The 22462-nt window shown below is 43.9% G+C and overlaps 1 protein-coding gene across 3 annotated transcripts in view; it reads right to left on the bottom strand.

Moving 5' to 3' along the window:
* Window positions 1-22462, bottom strand: part of LRRK1 (leucine rich repeat kinase 1) — an 82751-nt gene that overhangs the window by 13846 nt on the left and 46443 nt on the right. For all 3 annotated transcript variants that reach the window (XM_030015253.2, XM_030015255.2, XM_030015254.2), the window contains 16 exons: window positions 22243-22372; window positions 21596-21708; window positions 20521-20735; window positions 18315-18479; window positions 16066-16238; window positions 13940-14060; window positions 13581-13740; window positions 12642-12918; window positions 9441-9612; window positions 7814-7977; window positions 6352-6491; window positions 4523-4772; window positions 2935-3101; window positions 1624-1821; window positions 683-960; window positions 297-491 (listed from right to left, as the gene is read on the bottom strand). In XM_030015253.2, coding sequence (XP_029871113.1) covers window positions 297-491; window positions 683-960; window positions 1624-1821; window positions 2935-3101; window positions 4523-4772; window positions 6352-6491; window positions 7814-7977; window positions 9441-9612; window positions 12642-12918; window positions 13581-13740; window positions 13940-14060; window positions 16066-16238; window positions 18315-18479; window positions 20521-20735; window positions 21596-21708; window positions 22243-22372 — 2918 coding nt within the window. The remainder of the gene's footprint in view (window positions 1-296; window positions 492-682; window positions 961-1623; window positions 1822-2934; window positions 3102-4522; window positions 4773-6351; window positions 6492-7813; window positions 7978-9440; window positions 9613-12641; window positions 12919-13580; window positions 13741-13939; window positions 14061-16065; window positions 16239-18314; window positions 18480-20520; window positions 20736-21595; window positions 21709-22242; window positions 22373-22462) is intronic.

Here is a 22462-nt window from a genome sequence, read left to right as displayed (position 1 = left end):
TCACAGCATGATAGTGTAGCTGTTTTTAGAAATTATGGGTAATGTCTTGCCCTGGTGAAATCAATAGCTTAACTGCCATTGACATCAAGGGACCTTCATGTCACCACAGATGTCTAAGATCACCCATCTGCCATAGCTTCATTCACAAAACTCTCATTTAAGTCAACAGAAGTTCTGGGCTGTATCAGCAGGAGGGGTAAAAGAGCACTGGAGCTGTTCTGCTGTACTGAGAGTGAGCTGCCAGATCCCTGTAGCTACACGATCAGAAAACACTGGTCATGAGGGTTGTCTTGTACCTTTTCTGGCTTAGTGTCCCAACACTCCATCATGAGTGCCTGCATCCTATATAGCTGCACCTCTTCTGGCTGCCCAAGAACAGGACGGATCCCTTTAGACAGCTTCTTTGCAATCTGGAGCTGGTGTTGTCCTAGCACAGGCCGCTGACCAGACAGCAGTTCATACAGGACCATCCCATATGAGAACATGTCAACCTAGAGCCAGAAACAGAGAGAAAAAAACAGGGCAAACCTCCATTAGTGGGTGGAGAGGAGAGCAAGGAAGGCTGTGGTGGGAAAGCTAGTGCTGCACACCATACATGTATAAGGGAATTCAGCCCCATGCATGAAGACAGCCACCCACCACTGTCACACAGGGGCTGCACCCACAGATACACCACAGATACCTTCTCATCGTAGACTATGCGAGGCCTTATCTCAGGAGCTTGGTAGCCTGGTGTGCCTTCCACGCCAAGCGCACCTTCGTGGAACGACTGCCGGGAGATTCCGTAGTCGGAGAGTTTGATATTGACGTGCTCTTTGATGTCCAGGGACCACACCAAAATATTGTCTGACTTCAGGTCACAGAAGATGATGTTCTTCTTATGCAGGTAGGCAAGGCCTGTTACAATCTGATATGCTACTTTGTGTGTCAGCATGTGTCCCAGTGGCACAAAGGAAGACCCTGGCACAAAGGAACAGCCTGTCTTCAGTTCTTGTAATTGCAGTAACTGCTTTTTTTTTTTTTCCCTTTCTCTTTTTCTTTTAAACTCCAGAGCAATAACTAACAACCTTTTAAAACATCACTCAATGCCACGATTTGAAATGACACTGTTCGTGTTACTATACACGTCTGACAGTTCTATTAGATTCTTTTTTTAAACCCCTCCACTTCTAGACCCCTAAATCTTCTGGTGAAAATTAGCGTTTGACTGAAAGTTGACACAAAACCAAGGTGCCAAGAGGGTCAGATGGCCTCAACCTCTCTTGGAATTAGCGTTGTTCATTTGACAGTGACAGAAATACAGATAATTATGAGAGAATTTAGGGTGCCAGACACCCATCTGCAGGGGCAAGAACACAGGATTACTGTGAAGTGAGATGCACTTCCTATTAATTTGCAGAGAAATTGAAAATCCAGGTCTCCAAAGTAGTTTTGAAAATCCTGAGCATCAATTTTTACTAGGTTCCCAAAGGCACAGTTTAAGAGCAATTCCATCCCTCCCACTTCCGCTAGTCTGCAAAAAAATCCCCTTCAGTAAATCAAGCAGTAATTTAAATGTTTGACCATTTGTCACTACCGTGACTTGGAGAGTGAGCTCTCCCAGGAGGGAGACCCTGCTTTTACCTTTGGAGTTTTCAGACAATACAGTGGTGAGGCTGCCCAGAGGGGCCAGCTCTAGGGCAAAGCAGAGAGGATGGATGCTGATGCCAATGAGGGAGACGATGCAGGGGTGTTGCAGTGAGTGGAGCATGCTGGCCTCCTGGCGAAACTCAGAGAAATTCTTCATGGCGTCCATGGCTCTCAGGTGTTTCAGCATCGTATCTGGCAAGACACACAAACCCCTTCTCACTCCCCAGCTGAGAAACCGAGTCAGAAACTCTTTGGAAGGTGCTGAGCAAATGCTGCAGGAGGAAGGCAGCTTGTGGGCTTATGCCAAACAGCAAGGCTTTAAGCTGCATCCTCATGTTGATGCATGAGCCACTAACAGACATTGGCTATAAGCAGGATACATACGGCTGCCTCGGGAAGTAAGTGCTCCCTTGGTCCTTTAACACCCACCTTGAGTATGTCTGGCACACACTGTTCTCATATATCACCTGGATGATTTTGGAAAACTTGTGCTGTGCTTTTTAAAGCAGGGACTCTCTGGGTGTCAATGTCACATTGCAGACCCTTTGGCAGAAGGAGTCTTCCCTACCTTTTCCCAGCTGCCCTGCCAGAAGAGGGACCCTTCACAGCAATTGTCCTTCTGCCACGGGACACCACAGGCTGCTCAGGCAGGTCTGGTCTTTCCAAAGGTTATTTGTCACTGGGACAGCAGCTGGCCCCCTCCACAGCTTAGGGGTTCACTGCATCCCTCCCTGACAAAAATGAGGAAAATGAGGCACTTTCCCCTTTCCTTTATCCATGGACTGAGGCTCTGCTGGAAACCTGGGCTCAACAGACAGCATGTGCAGTACGAGAGCCTGTCCCTGCCTGGAGGAGCCGGCAGGCTGAGAAGGATCTCCAATTTGCTTTCTGTAGCTACTGGCACAGATGGAGTAAAAGACTTATTCAAAGGTGGAGACCCACAAGTCCTTAGTGCAAACCCAAGCAAATCCACACTTATTGCCAAATAGCTTGGGAACAGGTGATGAAATCTTGCCTCCCACCCCAATCAAGGGCTCTGCCTTGGCAACCTATGAGTCCACCCATTGACCCGCAGGAGAGAAGCTTCCTGCAGTGTCAATGACCTTCAACGCTACAAATGCTTTCATGAAGGACTCTTTAAGATGCAGCCTCTTCCTCCATGGAAACACATCAATTTTGCTCTATATTTCAAAGCTGTATTTAAACAGGTGCTGCCAGCACTTTGGAGAGCGAAGGCTCTTTGGTCTTAGCTTGGGATCGCAGACTGCAAGAGCCGATTCCCAACACCGATTCTGTACACTGTACCTGCAGCTGAAGTGGGAGAACCCTTGCATTTTTTAATCTGAAATCTCTTCACAGCCACTGGTTTTCCTTGGTATCGTGCCCGATATATAATGGTCCCACTTCCACCCTGGCCAAGAACGTTGTTTTCATTTTCACTGCATTCCAGTTTGCTATTTTCCAGGAACAGTCTGCCAAAAAGAGATTGGGGCTTTGTAATTAAAAGTTTCAAAGACATTGTAAATTCATGTTTTTAATGTGATTTCCATTTTCACAAATCCCTAATAGGTTCTTGTCTCATCTACTGAGAGGACTGGATCACCTAAACTACCTTGGTCATCTCAATGTACTCTATGGTGGCTCGTATTGTACAACAGATTTCTTGCAGAAAAAAGTAACTTGGGCAAATAAGCAAAAAAGGCTTTTTACTAATTTATCCCACAAGAATCAAACAGATCTGGAAAGCACATAAGCTCCTTTTCCAAGCAGATGACACAGGTAGAGATATTTGTACCATTTATCTATATTAATGATTTTTTTGCTTTGTTTACCTCCTGTTCATCTTTTCTCTGCTGAAGCAGGACAGAAAGTTTATGAACAGCCCCGCACTCTGAAACCTGATTATTCAAATCAGCTTACTGCTCCCAGGCTGCAATTCATCATTTCCCCACTCTTTCAGAGACTACTTTTACAGCTGTTCACACTTCAAACATCTCCATTTGCCTCTCACCCGTCAAATAAATCTCTAGGAGATAGCACTGCGAGGAGGGCTGTCGTGATGAGCCGGTGGGTTGTTTGCCCAGTAAAATGACCCTAAGAAAGGAACAGGGGCCAGTGGGAGCACAGAAAGCTCTGACAGCAGCCAACAGGACACAGTTTGGTCTAGACGTCTCACGGCTCTGCATCAGGCACAGAAAGGTCTGAGAGAGTGTGAACCGAAAGAGATGTGGGTCTCCTGTCCTGCCTGCTGTCAGGAGGTCTCTTGCTCTACACACTAAGTAAAAAGGGGTATAAGACTGAACCCATCTGGAAATGCAGTTAAACAGCTTAAAGATCTGGCAGTGCTGCTATGGGTAGGGAAAGAGCTGTTTCAGCTGTTCAGAACTGCCACACATCCAACAGCCCTCAGCCAAGCAGGAGCCTTGACTCAATGTGAATTCTCTAGTGGTGTCTATATAAATTCACTCACCTACAGGCTCTTCAAAACTAAAGGTGATTTCAGAGCCAATCCTGTGATGCAGCAGCACTTCCTTTTGGTTTTGCCATATTAAAATCTCCTTTCTGGGATCCCAGGAAGACTCCAACTACAGAAAGCTCTGGCCAGAGTACTCGGCAATGCAGGACAGCTGTGGCTTTAAAATGGGACTTTCACATTGCACCACAGTGATCTCAAAGAATCCCCCAAAGTGATGACTTGGGTCAGCACACAGCGATTATCTAAGCAAGTGTGCTGACCACCAGGACTGCAGTTTAGGATGAATTGCCAGAGCTGTGTTTGAGAGCAGATGAATTTGTTTCCTGGGGACAGTATGTTCCTCCAGCAGAGGTGACTTAGGAAACCAAATTACATAGGTAGACTGAAACTTAACCAAAGGCTATCAAATAACATTACCTGGCAGGAAAATCGGTCATGAAAAGCTCTGGGACCAGCTCTTGGAGAGAAACAGGGATGTCAGGGTGGTTAGGACATGTGATGTAGTCCAGTTCAATGGCAGTCAGGACACAGTCCTCCATGTTAAAGTACTGCGTGTCCTCCGCCTTCTCACCACACTCATTCTCCTCCGGCTTGGAAGCTGCACAGATGTGGCAGGGCACGTACTGCTCCATCAGCAACGTGCCATCACTCTCAGTGGCTGTGAGTGCTTCAAAGCAAGCAAGCAAGCAAAGAGAAAACAACACAACTCACATAAACTGAGAAAGAAGGACAGTTCCTAGTGCATCCAAATATCTACAGTCACTACCTGGATCCACTGGCTGAAAATGGTCACACGCATGAAAGTAGCAGTTTACTGCAATGTATTGACTGGAATAAGAAAATAGCTTTTTGCAAAGTATATACAGATAGCAGGGACAGTACTGAGAAGACAGGACTGTTGATGTAACTTAACAGCTACTCTGCTTTGGTCACAGGCTTGTGAAGAAAATATATTCAGGACCAGTAGAAATTAGAAGTATAGCAATAAAGCATTGGAGAGAACCTCCTACTTGCTGGGTGACTCTGTGTGAACTGCATACAGGGATCAGCGCATATACTAAAGAGCATGACCATGCAGTAGAAGGATGGCAGCTGTGAGGCTGCCCAGAAACCCCAGCCACATCTGTTTTGCAGACTGCAAGCTGCCAGATGGCTTCAGATGGAGAGCAGGCATGGGAAACGGGAATGGGAGTGGACTCAGACGCATGGCATGCTGCGCTCAGGCTCGGCGCTTCAGGTGCAGGCTAGGAGTAAGCACCCACCTGCAGCACTCAAGATAGGAACATGGTCACTGTGGGCTCCCTCACAGGCAAGGTTTTCAGCCCCTCCGGGGGAAACGTGGATTCTACCAAGACTAAACCTCTGGGAGGTTCACACCTCTCCCACTGACTACAGACGGATTTTGCGGTGACAGGCTCCATTAACTGCCCACAATTAGGCAGGATGAATGCAGGCCATAGCCTTTGAAGTCGTGACTCTTCTCAAGCTTCAGGGATTAATGTTATCATTATTTTAATCCAAAGGCAAATAAAATTGCCTTTTATCTCCATAATATGCAGAACATGAATATGTGAGAGTGCACAACTGTTTCCTCCAGAGAGCCTCCAATTAAGAGATTTTGGCAGTGCTTTCTAGACCAGTGTGGGATGACAAAGAACACTTCAGATTTTGTTTTGGTTTTAAACAAAGTGTATTGGGGTTGCAAACAGCCCGCTGGGTAACAGCAGGATCTGTGCTGATCAGAGGAAAAACAACTGCTGGAGTCAAGGAAGTTACCTTGGCACAGAATCCTTGGTATCATATTCTCTCATGCCTCTCCCATCACAATTTTAGAAATTATAGGGTGTTAGAAATGGTGGGCAAATGCTGATCCCAGCTGATGCCAAAACGAGTTCTGCCATCAAGGGACAGTGCCAAGGAGTTTGCGCCAAATCCTGTCCCTGCTATGAGCACTGGAAGAGTCTCTTGAAATCCTATGGAAGCAGGTCCTGTTTGAACTGTAATGTTTCATGTGTGCTTGCTGTGACTGACAGACTGAAAGACACAATGTCTAGACCAAGGTGTGCTGGCAAATATTCTTGATCTGTCTGCAGGTTATCAGCTTTTCTCAAACTTTATTGGCTTGAGACTGTCAGAGCCTGAGGGCTCTTCAATTAACATACAATATTGTGCACCTGGGGAGCTGTCAAAGAACCTTCTATTAAAAAGATGTAATACTGCACAGAAAATTACAGCAGTTCTCTTACCAGGAAACCACTGGTCTATCAAAGAGTTGACATGATCTGTTATGAATGCCATTGCTGAAAAGTCTCTTACTTCTGACTGGCAAACGATTTTAATTCCACCACTTTTTTTCTTTTTCCAGTTCACATCAGAAGACTCGACACTGCGTAAGAGAGCCAAAAGACAGCCGCATGAGGCTTTTGTGAAGTATCAGTGTCAACAAACTTTCTTTCTCACAGGAAACCTGAGTTACACAATAACACGTAGTTCTTAAGTAATCAAAATAAAAAGCAATCTAGCTTTGAGGATGATTTTCAATTCAGTCTGTTCTGCAAATGACTTTCAGAAGAGAATTCTTGCACAGAAATATCAGTTGCTCACAACGGGTAAATGCTACAGAAGGCCAGACCCAGAGAAAACTCTGGCCTAAGTGGACTGAGTATGATGGAGAGTTTTGACAGAAATGCCCCATACAGAATGATGGAGGGTCAGTAGTTTTAAAAATTGGTAACAAAACTCCAGTGGCATAATAATGATAATAATAATGATAATGATGATAATGATACTACTACTACTACTACTACTACTACTACTAAAACTTAAAAAAACTGCTTGGCAAAGTTTATGGACTTAACAATTTTTGTGTAAATCCCCCCCCCACCCCAAAAAAAAACTTTAATACAAAGAGCTGAGTTCTGTAACTCAGTGAAGTACATGGGGAGATAAGAATAAGACCACCACCATGGTCCAGAATTAAGGATCCCAGCTTGTGATTTGCAATGTCTGGTTCCAAGTCTCTACTCAGCGCAGACTGCCTAGATGAACTCAGGAAAGTCACTATGCCCTTCTGGTCTCCAACCATGCAACAGCACCAATGGTTCCTCCCTACCTTGCCAGGGACTAGAAGAGCAAAAGCATCTGCAGATACTACAAAGATGAAAGTCTTAAGTGGCTGCCTACTCTCTGCATTTATGAAAGAACATGGACAACAGGTCTTATGCAGGCTTGCAGCCAGCAGACACTCTGCCTTGGCCAGCTTAAACCAGTTAGCCATAGTCCCTGTCGCATGCAGTCTGATAGCACAGAAGCACCTCCATTGATCTGGATTACTGCCACACAGTGGTGAAGTTTTAGGATTCAGTGGAAAACTCATTGACGTAGGGAAATCTTTGCATGTGAAAATGCATGAATTTACGCTGGCAAAGAGTTCTGCTCTGAATATCGCTTTCTGTTTTCAGGCCTCTTTAAATTTGTGGCTGCAATAACACATAAGGTTGATATATTCAGAACTGCCAAACAATCAGTTATTCATCATTTTTGTCACCAGTTGTTACCAGATGAGTTATGTCTATTAGAAGAGCCTCCTCTTCTACTGATGAGTGAGCATATAGCATGAGTCAGGCCCATTCATCTCCATTCAGATGATGTGTTTCATACACTCTATTAGTCCCCTGTCAAGCATGCTGCATTATGAACACAAATTACCTAAGATAGCCTCCATCAAAGGTAACGAACAGACCTTCCTGCCAGTAAACAGTGTGAGTCCTTTTGACTCGGAACGTGCTGCAGCGGTTCCTCTGGGTGCCTGTGAAGCTGTAGATGGTCACCTTTTTGTTTCTCGTCTTGGTGTTCTTCTTGTTTTCAAAAAGCTGAAACAAGCAAAAAAGCATGAAAATCATTAAATTATTGAAATTTCTCATAAGGATGTTGTTTTAATCAAGCAATTAGATGACTTCTTTTTTTGGCCTTCACAGGTGCTATCATACCTTTTCCACTAAAGAGCAACTTGTGCTCATAAAAAAATTTTGCAATGGAATGAAAATGCATGCAGTAAAATTGGTTTTGCAGCAATTGAAGTATTTTTCATGCCACTCAAAAAGGAACAATTTCATATCAGTGAACAAAGTTAATTCTATAACTGTGACATTTGTTATACAAATTCTGCATTTGCAAAAGTCTTATAAACCTAAAGAAGAGCTAAATGTTCTAGTGAATGATTAAGTCTGCCCTCAATGTAGAGAGTTAACTTTTCCACCTGTTTCAGTGGGAGGAAGATGGCTTTTCTCCAAGACACTTCAAACCAGCACTTAGAGCAAAATGTATTTTTGTTTTAAAACCAAAGACTTAATCTGCAGAACTCCACTGTACTCATTGCTCCAATGCTTGTATGTCTGCAGACGGGTCTGACGCCTGGGATCCTTTCCATTCACTTCAGTGAGGACTGGATGAGGTCCCTAGCAAAGGTGCTCTAGTGTTATGTAGTGCCCATGAGGATGTAAGCAAGGGGTTGCCAAGACAGCCTGTTAAAACAGGTAAAGTTATTACATGGTTTGAGAAGCCTGGAACACAGAGGACCTTCCAAAAACAGGTATCATGTTTTCCACATTCTGTACATCAATGACAGAACACAGTTTAAATGGACAGCTGTTAAGAAGATACCACAGTAGTACTAAAAATATTTTGCAGGTATTTATTATGGTTTCCAGCAGGGCTATGTTTTCAGATATAAGCTGCTGCAAATATGTCTGCAACAAAGTCACTTAGGGGCAAAATTCAAAATTCAAAATTCACTTAGCTTTCAGAACCTTACAAACACTACTTTAATGATATGCATACCACTTGCACTAATAGGGTGCCTGCTTGCACTCATTATCCCATTAAGGCAACAGTCCTGTAATTTTTTTTCTCATTTAAACCTATATAGATTCAGATAGCTGACTTTGGTGGAGCTATTCCAGATCTCCTCTGGCAAAGGACGTGAGCAGAGTCTGGCCCAGTGGAACAGTCATGGACAAGAGCTGCAGGCAGAACTCCAATTACTTGTAATTGGAAGATGCTGGAGGTACTGAGACCTTCCAGGGAATCATGTCATAAAGAGGCTGTGGAGAACGCAGGCTTTCTTCCCCAGTGTCAATTTGTTGTTCTAAATGACACCTACCATGAAAACAGAATCAGATTTTGATTGCAGAGTCTCATCTCTCCCTATTTACTCAAATAATGTTGTTGACGTTTGTGACTGAAGCAAGCTGGATGTGAAGAGACACCCACTAACGCTTATATTTAACAACAACTTTAGCTGTCTTCTTTTGCTTGCAGAGATACAGTAACCTACCTGGAGGTCCATCTCTGCCAGGCTAATTAACATTCGGGCTATGAATCTTTGCCAAAAGCCAACTGGGACAAAACTCATCTTGAAGACCCTTTGGACTGTGTTTGTGGTCTGGTGGCAGAGCCCGTGGATATCTAATGCTGGCTTGGTAGGAAGCAGATGAGGGAGGAGGTAGCTGAAACACATCAAATTCAACAGCTCAAATTTTAGCTACAGCTTGTAACAGTGAGTACATTGTTACTGGATAATAAGGCGATTCAGTCTCCAAAGAGATTTTTAATGGCACAGCCTACTGCATATAAAAAAGCTTTTAGAGTAAAGGCGCTGCAGCAATACATGGAGAAATTCATTTACACTATGGAAGCAAGCAGAGGCAAAACAGACATTACATAATTCAGCCAGGGCTATTGGATAGGACTAAAATTGATGTAATGAGCAGGACATTTGTGTAATCTCAAATTAAATGCATTAAAATATAAGAGTCATTAAAACAGCTGTGATGTTGGAACTAATGTTTTTGGTATCTTTACTACTCTGCCCTGGTAGTAAGCAGAGAATTACAGCTGTGCTCCTATGTCGAACAGAAGATAAATGCAAAAACAACCTACAGCAGCTCAGCTTCAGTAAGCCCAGAAGGTGGGGAGAGGAGGTGTCATGGGAGGTGGCAATAAGGCAGTTACAGGCTGCAGGGACTGGATTGCTCTGGCTCTGATCCCAGTCCCAGAATGAGAGCATCTTATGGGTCAACATTACAGGGTTTCCTGCTGCACCACACTGCAGCTGATGGATTCCCTCCTACAGCCCTGACAAACTCGTAGGGCAAGAGCTCACTTTGCCAGACTCATGCCAGCAGAGCTATCACTTGTCTTGCTCGGTCTCCTCCTGCAATCAGGGTATTAGGTTCTTTGCCCAAGTGTGGAGGAGACTCAGTGCTATCCAAGTCTGACCAGTCAGAAGTAACAGAGCTACACTGGTATAGAGGACCATGAAGTTTTCAAATTATTTTCAGATCTCCCAGTAAGCACAGAATATTCCTTTGTTCTGATCTTCAGTATTTGGGAAGCTAAAACTTTTTGGAAGACTAGAACTGTTTTGAAAACTGTTGAGTTTATGGCTTTCAATACCTGCCAATAAATCTCATGACAGCGATACTGTTATGTACCAAATACATTCCAAAGTGCCTATATGATCAAAAATCTTATTTGCTTATAAGCAGAAACACTGCTGTTTTTTATCAGCGTTGAGCCTGAGAAAATGTGTCGGCATCTGGGGCTCATCATTGACGGGCATAACGACAGCAAAGATGCAAATGGCCAAGTGATTTGACCAAAATAATGGTGGCAGGGACTAGACACACAACTAGAACTAATGCTGAGTCCAATCCAATGCTTGAAGCCTATCATGTTTTCTCTCTAGCAGCTGCAGTATTCTGTAAAACATGAAATATCAGCTCAGAAAAACCAGCCATCACTAGACAACAGCTCTCTCCATATGTCACAGTCCATAACATCTGATGACATTTTACATGATTGAATTATCCGTTCCATGAAACATCTTTGGAATGTAAAACTGATAAAAATTTCTCTTCACTTATAAATTACAGTAAGAATGGTCATACTTTCAACCCTATTTTAACAAGCAGAACAAAGCTAAATTACATGCACCTTAGGCAGAAAAGTGGAGTGCATCAAACTGAAAGTTCTTGCTCTATAAAGGTAGTGGATGCACCGTATGACACCCAATAAATTTTCCTCAGCACATCCAAGAAAAGGTCTAGGAGTATAAGAAGGCCAGTGAGGCCCTTCTGGACCACAACTATATAGTAGAGTATAATACAGATGGTGATTCAATGCTCTTGAACAGCAGCCAATGCAAATTTTGAAAATATGTGAAACATGCCCCTATCCACCCTTTCAGAACAGGAACTGACAGCTGCTTTCTCTACTGACTGCACAGAAACCCTATCTGGCAATCTAGACAATAATTGCAGAAGCACAGTAACAAATAACTGCTCTGTGTCTGGCTAGTACATTAAATTAATCCAACCTGCTATAGCTACAGTCCATCAGTGGGAAGAATATTCTGCTAATGTGGCTTGGATCGCTCTAAAAAAAGATTGGGCAGGCCATGAAAAAGCAGTTTCCTTGTTCCCGAGGCACAGACAATGTAATTGCCTTGGAGAAAAATGGCAGATAGTGACAAGGAGTCCAAAAGGCATTTTGGACTAAGCAGAAACATTGCTGCTTTATCTGTGTTAAGCCTGAGAAAATTTGTTGGCATCCGGGACTGGATAAGTGACAGGCATAATGACAGCACAGAGAATGCTGCACTTGTGCTGGCATTCAGAGCTCCCAAGAGGCTCAGGGCGATGCAGCCGTGCTGTCCTGGAAGGGCAAGGAAGTGAAATGCAAATGCCACATCAAAAGTGCAATACAACTATGGTTTCACCGTTAACGCAACAACAGGCTGTCGCTAAGCAGATGGGAGAGAGAAAAATAGCAGGGAAGTCTGCCCAGAGGAAGAGAGATGGGGGGGGGGGGGGGGGGGCAGGAGGGAGGAAGACTCATTAACATTTAAAGAGAATGAGGTTTCCTAGACCATTTCTAGGAAAACTATTGATCAACACCTATTGAGGCTAAAAATTAAGAAAATCACATTGCTACTGAAGCTACACTTTCCTGATTTCACCAGAAATAAAATACTACTACTTTCAGGGCTGACATAATTACCAATTACCCAAAGTTTTCTGCCATACTCTGGAGTGAGGATCTTTCACTGGAAACAGACAACTCCAGCCCATCTATATTTCAGGCCCAGCAGCCATGAGCCTCACATCCTCTCTCAGCTGCAGCTGTGCCGGCTGAGTGCTTACAACTTCCACCTGCTCATTGCCACATCCCTGGTGGTGTCACTGACCCTCTGTGCTGGCGGTCGAGCTTGTCACCAGCCTCAATGCCCCGAGTTCCAAAGACCTGCTCTGGAAAGTTTTCAAACTAGCATATTTGGACCAAAGGATGTTCATGCCAGGAAATACAGCCCAAATGGATGGGTGCCTTCCATTACACTGTTTAATGGACTCAAATATTTTCTCATAGCAAGATCCTTGTCAAGACAACCGCTTATAGTTGCAAAACCTGTTAATATCCACTGATTAAATGGCCATTTTTCTCCAGCCTGGCTAAGCCTTTCTTATTATCAACATACCTGTTATTGGCCACAGGCAGTGCAATTTCAAACTTGGCCAAGAACTGGAAATACTGCTCTTCAGTTTGCTCAGTGAAGCCCGTCCCAACCAGCAGCATCCTGAGATCCTCTGCTCTGATGACTCCATTCTTAGCTACAGACTTGGAGCTCTTGATATTGAAAATCCTCTGCAGACACTCTGAAAGCCAGACAGGGTCAAGGAAGTAGAGGTTTCTGAGGCCATGGCTCGTGTCTGGGAAGTGCAGCAGTGTACCCGTTTCTATGAGAAAATTAATTGCTGCAAAAAATAAAGAACTGTAGATTAGCAATAGACCAGCATTAGGAAACCACAGTGCAGGTGAATAAGATTATGAGGCAGTTTGTGCAGTTTTATGCATACTAGGTATAGCCGGCGTGTAGCCAAGCCAAAAGAATAGCATTTATCTGCGGTGTGCTGCTATCTGGCACTTCACTTGTAAAACCCACATCTCACTACTTTACAGTCAGTATTTCTGTCCCCATCACACCTCCCTTTTACCCTCCTCCTGCCATCCTCACAGGGAAGGGCTCTCCCTGACTCCTGCAGAGCAAGGCCTCCATAAAGGTCACAGGACTGAGGCCCTACAGAGAAGACAGCCTTGAAACTATGGCAACCCTCATTCTTCACAGAGCAGAAATAAAATCAGACAAAGCTTGTTGAAAAAAAAAAAATTTTTAAAAAATTAGTAGCCTCAGACCATCCTAGAAACTTCCCATCCCTGTCTCCAAAGCCCCATTACTAATTTTATATCTGACCAATTTCCAAAGTGACCTCTATACAGGTGTAGAGCTCTCTGTAACTGTTTTTTTGCACAGCAATTATCTGGTGGCCTTCCCCTCCCCCATTTTTATTATTCATAAAATATTTCAATTGGTCACACATATTGATTTCCAAGAAATTACTGGTCTGCTCTGACCTACCAGTTTGCAAGTCTTCATAGTCTTTGATATCATTTCCAGGCGTTTGCTCAATGATCAGTTCTATTTGTCTGTCTGTTAAATACTGTACATCATCATTCTGACTTCTTCTATGCTGTTCTGCAAGGACAGCTTCTTGAAGACTAAGGTAACTTCTTGGTATCTGCAAGCCACACGAGAAAAATAGCAGGATCAATATCAGACAACAATCACTCTGCTGGAGATGAACTGGCTAAGTCATCTCCCCTTTACAGGGATCTTACAGTGGTATTGTTTCCCAAAGCCAGATAGCCAATCCAAAACCAAGCCCCAAAAAAGCCCCCCTTTAGTAGGAATCACCACTAGAAAGCAACAGTTCTCACCAATCTCCCTGCAAGTTTCTGTGAGCAAATTGAGCTGCCGACATCCTTCATGTTGCAAGTGACATGAAAAATCAGCTGTCGGAGTCCATCGAGGCCTTCCAGAGTCTTACATGAGAGCTCACTGCAAAAGTCATGCAAGGGTGAAGATTATCAAACTTTATCAGCACACTGGCTTCCTTTCCAGGCTCACTTTCTCTTATCAGTGATTTTAAATTTCCTGTGTCAGATGAATGGGAGGAAGGCTGTCAGTGAGCATTTTTAGCTTTGGAGAAAAATAAGAAGCAGCCTGGGAAAGATATATGAGGCCAACCTCTGCTCTGCCTGCTTCATTTGCTGCGCACTGCTCTTCTGTCCCCTATGCACCACAACCTCTGGGGACTTCCCTGGCACACCAACCAAAGTCATCACCCTTTTTCCCTTCAGTGCTGCACACATCCTGGAAGGAACTGCATGAAGGAGGAAAACACTGCTCTGCCAATCGCTGGAGACGAGTCCAGTTCTCCCTGCCTCAGATCAAAGAGGCACGATGATGACTACCAGACACCTTTTCCCACCCTCATTCTGGCCCTTGCTCAGCTAGATCCTGTGATCTGGGAATTGATGCTCAGATCCTAAAAGCTGGCCTTCATCATCTCTTTAACAGCTAAAAACCTGCCCTTTCTCCAGCTCCTACTATTTTTGGCCTTTTTGTGGGCTGGGTAAGAATGGTTCTCTTCCACTTTCCCCAACAAAGGGTCTTTCTAACTGATCCTACACGTGTTCCTGTGGCAGACAGAAAATCCTTTTCTAAAGCAATATGCTTTATCTTAAACCTCAGCCATCAGTGGCACTGGGAATCGTTCACTCACTGGGATGCTGGAGGACTAACATGATAAAAGCACTCTGGGCTCACCCACACAAGGCTTTCACAACACACAATCCTCACATTACTCCGCCTGCCTGGAGTGCTGCTCAGAGGAGCCCCATCGGGTGGACGATGGAGTGTAAGGAGAGGCACAGGAGGGAGGACATACGAAATCAGGCTCAAGTCCAACTGGGATGAAATACAGGGGAAAAGGAAGGTAAAGAAGGGGAACATGCGGGATGTGTGGCAGGGTGAAAGTCCCCTTGAGAAAGAATGATTGAGATCACGTTAGGATGCTCTGTGGTGATGGGAAAAGAGGCTTGAGGATACCGAAGCACAAAGCTTTCTCTTTCTCAGGCTGAGTCTCTGTCCTCACACCAGGTCCCTGGTACTCCTCCTAACAGAGAAGAGCCAGCAGGGATGCCCGACGCAGCGCTTGCATCTGCAGAACAGAGTGTGGGAGGTCTCCTGATGACTTTGCCAGGCAGCAGATGCAAAGTGCTGGGGACATTACAGCACCCTTCTTTACTTGCCAGCCGCCACCTGCTCTTGCCCCAGGCGTTGGCAATTTCACACGGTTTGGTGCCAGCCTGCTGCATCCATGCTCCCCCCATGCTGTGCACTCCCTTGGCTGACAGACCCCCTTCTTTCCCAGCCGGAGAAGCCTCCTCTCCCCAAGGGCATTCTCTGTCAGCCAAAGGGAAGGAGTGGCGTCAGACTCCATGGCCTGACTGACACCAATCTTCCAGACAGCACCACCTCTTCATTATCACACCCACTGAACTCAGATGGCACAGGTTTGGACTGTCCGGGGCTCAGGGGGCTGACCCACTCTCTGCCCTGCCAACACTGCCACATTCTCACATCAGATAGCAAGAGGTTCCCACATGGCCTCCCCTTAACAAAGCCCACAGCACCCACCCTGTAACAGTCATGCTCTCAAGCTTTGCAGCATTAGTTACTCAATCTGTACCTTCTCTCCTTGTGACTAATAAACTGTATCACCATTTAATGGTGAGAAACCTGAGTGGAGCAGGAGCACTAAAACAGGCTGGCCAAGGTCATGACTTTGGAGCTTCCAGCTCTCAGACCCATGATCAGAGCCCTGAGCAACGCTGAACTTCTCTCTGATTATACTACATTATCTCAGTCAAAAATAGATGAAATGCAATGCTGACGAGTCTTTAAATCAGTTCCGTTGCCAAGGAGATCAAGTATTACACAATTGTTTAAAGTGACATAAAATAGAGTGACTGAGCTTCATAAAGGCACAAGTACTTACTGCAGGTGCTTAAATGTGATATCTGGGAAGCCAGTTGCTCTGGATCCAGAGGGAGACCGACAGAGAGCCAAGACATATGCCCTCAGAGTTGCTATCCTCTCAACGCGGAATTTAGTTTCAATTAAATCAAGGTGTGTTCCTACCACTAACACCACTGAATTTGGAGCTTTGGCCTGTAAGAGAAAACACTGACAATGATCTCATCCAGATTACATCACCGTAAATTCAGTGAGGACATGTGAAAAGTATAACATTTAAGAGGGGGTAGTCATATACATTAATAAAATGGAATATAAATATAAAATGGAGGCAACCTGTTGTGGTAGCTTGACAACAGCAACAAGTGCTCTGGGTATTACAGAAGTTCTCCTGCAGAATATGGCTTAATCATCTGCTGCTACTGCAGAGCACAAAACTGTCAGTTTGGGTTTATTACATCAGAGCTTAACATAAAGGGAGTTGCCATGCGGTATTAAGTTGCTAGGAGTCAGCTAAATGATAGGAACTATGTCTGCCCAGACAAAGGAGAAGTTAGCTTAACCTGTAGCCAGATCTAACTCTGATATCCTGAAAAAGGCTAGTTACATTCTGGAATGGATATCTGGGGAAGTTATACAAACTTTTTCACTGGAGGTATATGGAGAGGTGAGATAAACTGCTAGAAAAGTCTAAATCTACTTAATCCTGAATCAGTGCAAAGGAATGGATTAGATGATCTCATGATTTCTTCCAACCCTTCCATGATTCTATTACAGTGCTGGAACGTATCCAGATTTCACGGAACACGCTACAAATTACAATGGGATTGCACAGGCTTAAGCAGGGATCAGCCTGCCAATCCAAATGACTTTGACCACAGAATAATATTCAGATGCAGAAACATATGCTTATTTGCAGTCTATCCATTTCTCTCTTATGATGCCCACTGAAATCTCTTACGCTAAATGACACCAAACTCAAACCCGGTGCAGACACAGGAGTGCTGGCTGTACCAAGTCAGACCAAAGGGCTCACTTGGCCAAATATTCTGCCTGGAATTCTGGCTAATGAAGAGTATAGGCACAGGGTAAGCATGTAGAGATTTTCCCTGGTGTGTCCTCCCATTGTCCAGCAGCCTGAAGCTCACCAACTTCCTGAGCATGAGACAGTATCTCTGAATTAATAGCACTTGATGAATTTTTCTTCCACTAGCGTGTTTTTTCAACTTCTGACACTCACAGCACATTGTAGTTCCAATAAATTCCACAGGTTAGCTATCTGTTGTGTTTAGGATACTTCCTATTGCTTGTTTCAAAGCTACCATCTCATTATTTCATTTGATCTCTCCTAATTCTTCTATTGTAAAAGATCATGAACAAAGACTCCCTTGTGGTTTTCTCCTTACTCCAGTAAGTCTACATGCAGCCCTCCTCATTCGCCTCTTTCCCAAGCTGAAGAGGCCTAATCTATTTAATTACTGTGCACTCAGAAACTTTTCTATACTTTTAACCATCATGTTTATCTTTCTCTGTATCTTTTCTGATGCTACTACGTGCTTGTTGGGATGTATTAAGGACACAGGCACATCATACATTTTTGAAATATCATAATTATGCTTTCGGCTTTGTTACCTAGTTTGGGTTTTTGATTGCTGCTGACCATTAAGCTAATATTTTTGTAATGTCAAGATGCTTCTTTTTTGAGAGGCACTAGCTTAGATCCCATTTTTTTGTATGTAATGTTAAGAGAGATATTAAATACTAAAGATTTACAAAAAATTATGAACATGGTATTATAAAAATCAATCAAAGCCAATGAATTCACTGCAGCTCTGAGTCTCAGCTGAGAGCTGTCTGGGAGATACACTCTAGCTTACGTGAATCTAAAGTGTTAAAAGTATAACCTCAAGACTAATGTGTGTCTAACCTACACAAGAAAGAAAATGCTTCAAACCCTCCTCGGAGCACAGTGTGGTCAAACACTAATTCCAAAATAATTATGTTCAGCCTTACTTAGCAAGGGTTTATAAATCAGCTTTTGTTTCATTCTCTGATGTGTGTGAGGGAGAACAAAGCAAATGATAAATTTAAACTGTTAAATATAGTGATATGCCTACAGCATAATGGAAAACTAATTCCAAAAGCTATGCAAAATTCATAGCTTGTGGAGTTTTTAAAAGCAGACCAAAAAGAATCTGTAATATCACATATCTGTGTGCTGAGCTACTACTTGATAAACAGATACCCCAGAGTCCACCAGTGACTTCTTACCTCAATGTTCAGCAACCAGAACTGTAAGTTTGCCACAGCTTCTTCCCCTAGTGCCAAGTTCCATACCACTATGTACAATGCTTTGTCTGTGAAGAAACACTGATTGACTGTAGACATGCTTGCTGGGCCTCCGATATCCCAGACATTGAACTTCACTGAATCAACCTACTTAGACAAAGAGAAGTGTTCAAATCAAACGGTTGCAGTAAATCACAGGGAGATAATAGCTGAAGTATAAACCTACGCCTGCATAATGTATGACACAAGAAGGGTTTCAATGTCCTAATTGTGCCTCCAGGAAAGACAAATCAACAAGCAATTGTTAAGCATGGCTACCACTTCCCCACAGGAAATCAAGACTAATTACTTGCTCCTAAAACGATAGAGGTGCCCTTAATGCTGTGGATTCTCCAGTACAAACAAGGGTCTCATTCTGAGCCCTGTATTTCACTGGCTCTGGAATAGAAACTGTTTCATCCTTGTCTGTGCCACGCTTGACAGGACCGTTGAAGCTACTTATCTGCCACTGCTATGGGGAACAGGAAACCCCCTGCTGAAATCACTTCCACTGAGCTCAGCCCTAACTGAGCCAAGCAGAATATAGATGCTCAGGAGATGGGAAACTTCTCAGGCCTTTCATAAACACCTCCTGCATGTTGCTCAGAGGCTTCTGATATGTGTGTCACACCAGAGATGGGCCAGAATTACAGCTACTGTAAACCAGACTCACTGATTTTTGGGGAAACGTGTAAATGGAGGTTATTCGAGCTCTGGCTCTCTTCCAAGTATCTCAGCATCCACTCCTCTGTGCAGCCCCACAACAGCACCAAGAGGTAGCATGGCGCTCTGCTTAAATTGTATTCAGGTTCCCAGTTGCAGTAGGAAGCACCTACATACTTTGGAGGCTCTGTCACTAAATCACTTGGCCCTGGGGAGGCAAGAAGCCTGTGACTGAGCAGGAAACCAAACCCTGCTCTAGTCACCATCCTCAGAGCATAATGTAACACCGAGTGGACTCTGTTTACTGGTCCAGGTCCAAGTACTGACTGATCCCACATGACAAGTTACCCTATGAGATTTCAGCAAGGAGCTAAGAATCTCAGTAGGGCTCTGATATCCTACCATAGTCCCAGTCTGAAGTTTCCCAGAAACAGCTGGAAGAACTTCCATATTGTTTAAGCCAAGCCCTAACTAGCACCAGGACTGCCTTGTTCATCCAAAAGACCTTCAGCTGTGGGTGCTTGTACGTAGAGACAGAGACTCAGAGGTAGGGACAAAAGCCCATTCAGCATCTTGATCCCATTCCACATCTCTGATGCTGTCTAGGTTTTTATTTTATTCAATAGCACTTAACACGACAAATCCCTTCTCCCACCAAAGTCTTCTCTTTAAAGAGTCAGGCTGTGCTTGCTCTTTTTCTTTCTGTCCCTGGCCTGGCACTCTTTGTTGTAGAATAGCTAAACTCAGCAGGCTCCTCCACCCCTTCCAAAACAGTCTGGTGGTCATGGATCTCATCTGGGAAGGGAGAGCCATGCGCTCGCACACCCTTAGCTCTAACAAGACCTCAGGACCAATTCTGAATGCTCTAATCCCTGTGTTACTACACAGGCAGTGGGCAGGGCCACCTACAAATGCTTGAATTAATTCAGTGCTGTCCAAATGAGTTCAGTGTGGGTCAACACACTCCCCAAATGAGCCATCTGAGATTTGTGTGGTTAAGGTACGCCTCAGACATCCCTGGATCACACCAGAGGTCAGGCATCCTATCTTCCACCCACCTTCCCCACCTAGGACAGTCCTGATATCAAGGGAGTCCAGCTTTAGGTACTGATGTCCCATTTTCTGGCCCCAAATGAAAGGACAATCTGCTTTAGATAAGCTGATTTAAAACATTCTCTCAGAATCAGTGTTCAAAAACCACCCAAGCTGGGAGAGCCAGAATTTAGGCAGTCTACACATGGCTTGCTCTCTTTAGGATACAAAGTTGAGTGCTCAGGAAAACAGAACTGTCCTCTAGTAGTACCAACTGGAAATGAAAGAAAGGAATTATGATGGGTCTAAAAACACGTCACTTGTGAGGTCTGGCTCACAGGTAATGGAAACCGTTCTTTGTAAAAGGGCAGGCAATTTCAGCCTAAAAGGGACACTGCGGGGCTCAAACATCCCACTCCCCTTAGATCCCTAAGGATCTTTGATTGTTTTTCACCTTTGCCTTGTGTCCCACTGGCTTGGGAAGCTCCCATTTTGTTGTACGTATGGTGGCATCGCTGTGCATCATCTGAGGGACTTTTCCCGTCTGTAGTATCTCAATCAGCGTCGACTTTCCCTGTCGTGGAGGACCAATGATGATCATCTTCATTAGCTTACACTTTTCTGCTTTGCGCAGCTGTGCTCGTAAGTATGCCAGCACTGTTTTAGGGCCTATGGGGGGGAAGTGAACAGGCTTTATCTGTGGTTAGCAGTTACAAACGTACATATGTACAGCAGGACTGCACAAAACCTACTGCTGCAGACACATCAGCTGAATTAATATTTTCCCTGCAGTTTTGCTGTGGGCTGAGACAACCCAGAGAATAAACAAAGAAACCTCTAGTGGACAAACCTGAGACAGAGACCCCAGAAAAAGGTCACTGCTCTGAGACTCTACAATGGAGCACTGTAAGAAGAAACAAATGCTGTGGCTCGTAGGCTTCAGAAGCTCAAAGGAAACATAAAATACTAATTTAGTATTGGAAAATACTCAGTTTTTCCTTCTACTTTTATGTTCCCAGTTAAAATTAGATTTAGGCTTCAACAGTGCACTGGAGAAGGAATAATTCCTAATAACTTTGTTCCCACAGGATTTTCTTATTAAAACACACAAAAAAGAAGACAGTATTGTAATAGATCCAAAAACCTAGCAGCTTACAATAAAGTCACTTCAATTTGACTGTGCTGATCCTAAACAGTTCAGTCTTTAGAAAGACCATCTAAATACCCTAAAACATATACATTCAGGAAGCAAGACACGGAATTCATCCAGCATGCACACTACAAATGAATATTGCACTTATAAATCATCATTTCAACACGTGATCTATCTTAAATTGATCATATAGCCAGAGCGTAGCACCAATTATCAAATTTGCAAATACGCGTAGGAGGTTTCCCTATGCAATTCCAGTTAACTGCAAAAAGTGCTTGGGCGCACACTGTCTGTTCCTGTTCAGGACCGTTAAAAGGAAGCGATTTTCATTATATGTTCAGTCAATTTAATAAAGAACACACAGGATCAGCCTTACCCTCTTTTCTGATCTCTGCAGGAACGTTACTGATATTTAGTTCCTCGATATCCAGCTGCCAGAGATTAGCCAGCTGTCCAAGTTCTGGAGGAAGCTCTCGGATACCAGGGTTACTGTACAAAAACAAATAAATCTACCAACAACCAGTCTTTGTGTGTAAGTAGCTGCTCTCACGGACTCTCAGATTACACTATTCTCTCCTTGCAGAAATCTTCCATTAACATTTTAATAAGACTACTCAGCACTTTAATAGTAATTTCCATCCTAAAAGTGATGTATAACCTCAATTTATCCTCTGAGGCAGACGAGTGTAATCATCTTTACTGGACAGTTGAGGAAATAAAGGCAAAAATGATGAGTTATTGACTCTAATGCTATAGAAGCTGACAGCAAAAAGCCAGAATGAACTAGAGGCACACTAGATTCCCAGGCCTGGGTTCAAAGCACTAGATCATCTTCCCTAATTCAAAAGGGTGGCCTCCTCCTTATCTAAAGCAAATGACGGGCACAGTTCTAATAAGGGGCTGACTACTTCCAGCTTTTTGACTTCAAAAGCCCTGGACATCTGGGGTGGGACTCCACAGAAGACTGGTCACTAAAACAACATGGAAATAATACTGCATAGCTTTTCCAGGACACGGACTTACTTTCCTAAATAAAGTTCTGTTAAACCTTTCAGAAGGCAAACGGACTGTGGGACAGAGTCCAGCTGATTGTCGTTCAGATAAAGGACTTCCAGAGAATCACTCAGAAATGCTGGAAACTCCAAAAAAGGACCTGGAACAAGACAGGAAACAAGTTGCACCTTTAAAATGTAACAAGCACCAAGGCTCTGAACCAAGAGCCTTCACCTTAACTTTGTAGGCA

Source organism: Aquila chrysaetos, chromosome 5, assembly GCF_900496995.4.
Source record: "Aquila chrysaetos chrysaetos chromosome 5, bAquChr1.4, whole genome shotgun sequence".
Lineage (NCBI taxonomy): Eukaryota > Metazoa > Chordata > Aves > Accipitriformes > Accipitridae > Aquila > Aquila chrysaetos.
This window is presented reverse-complemented; position numbering and strand designations above follow the sequence as displayed.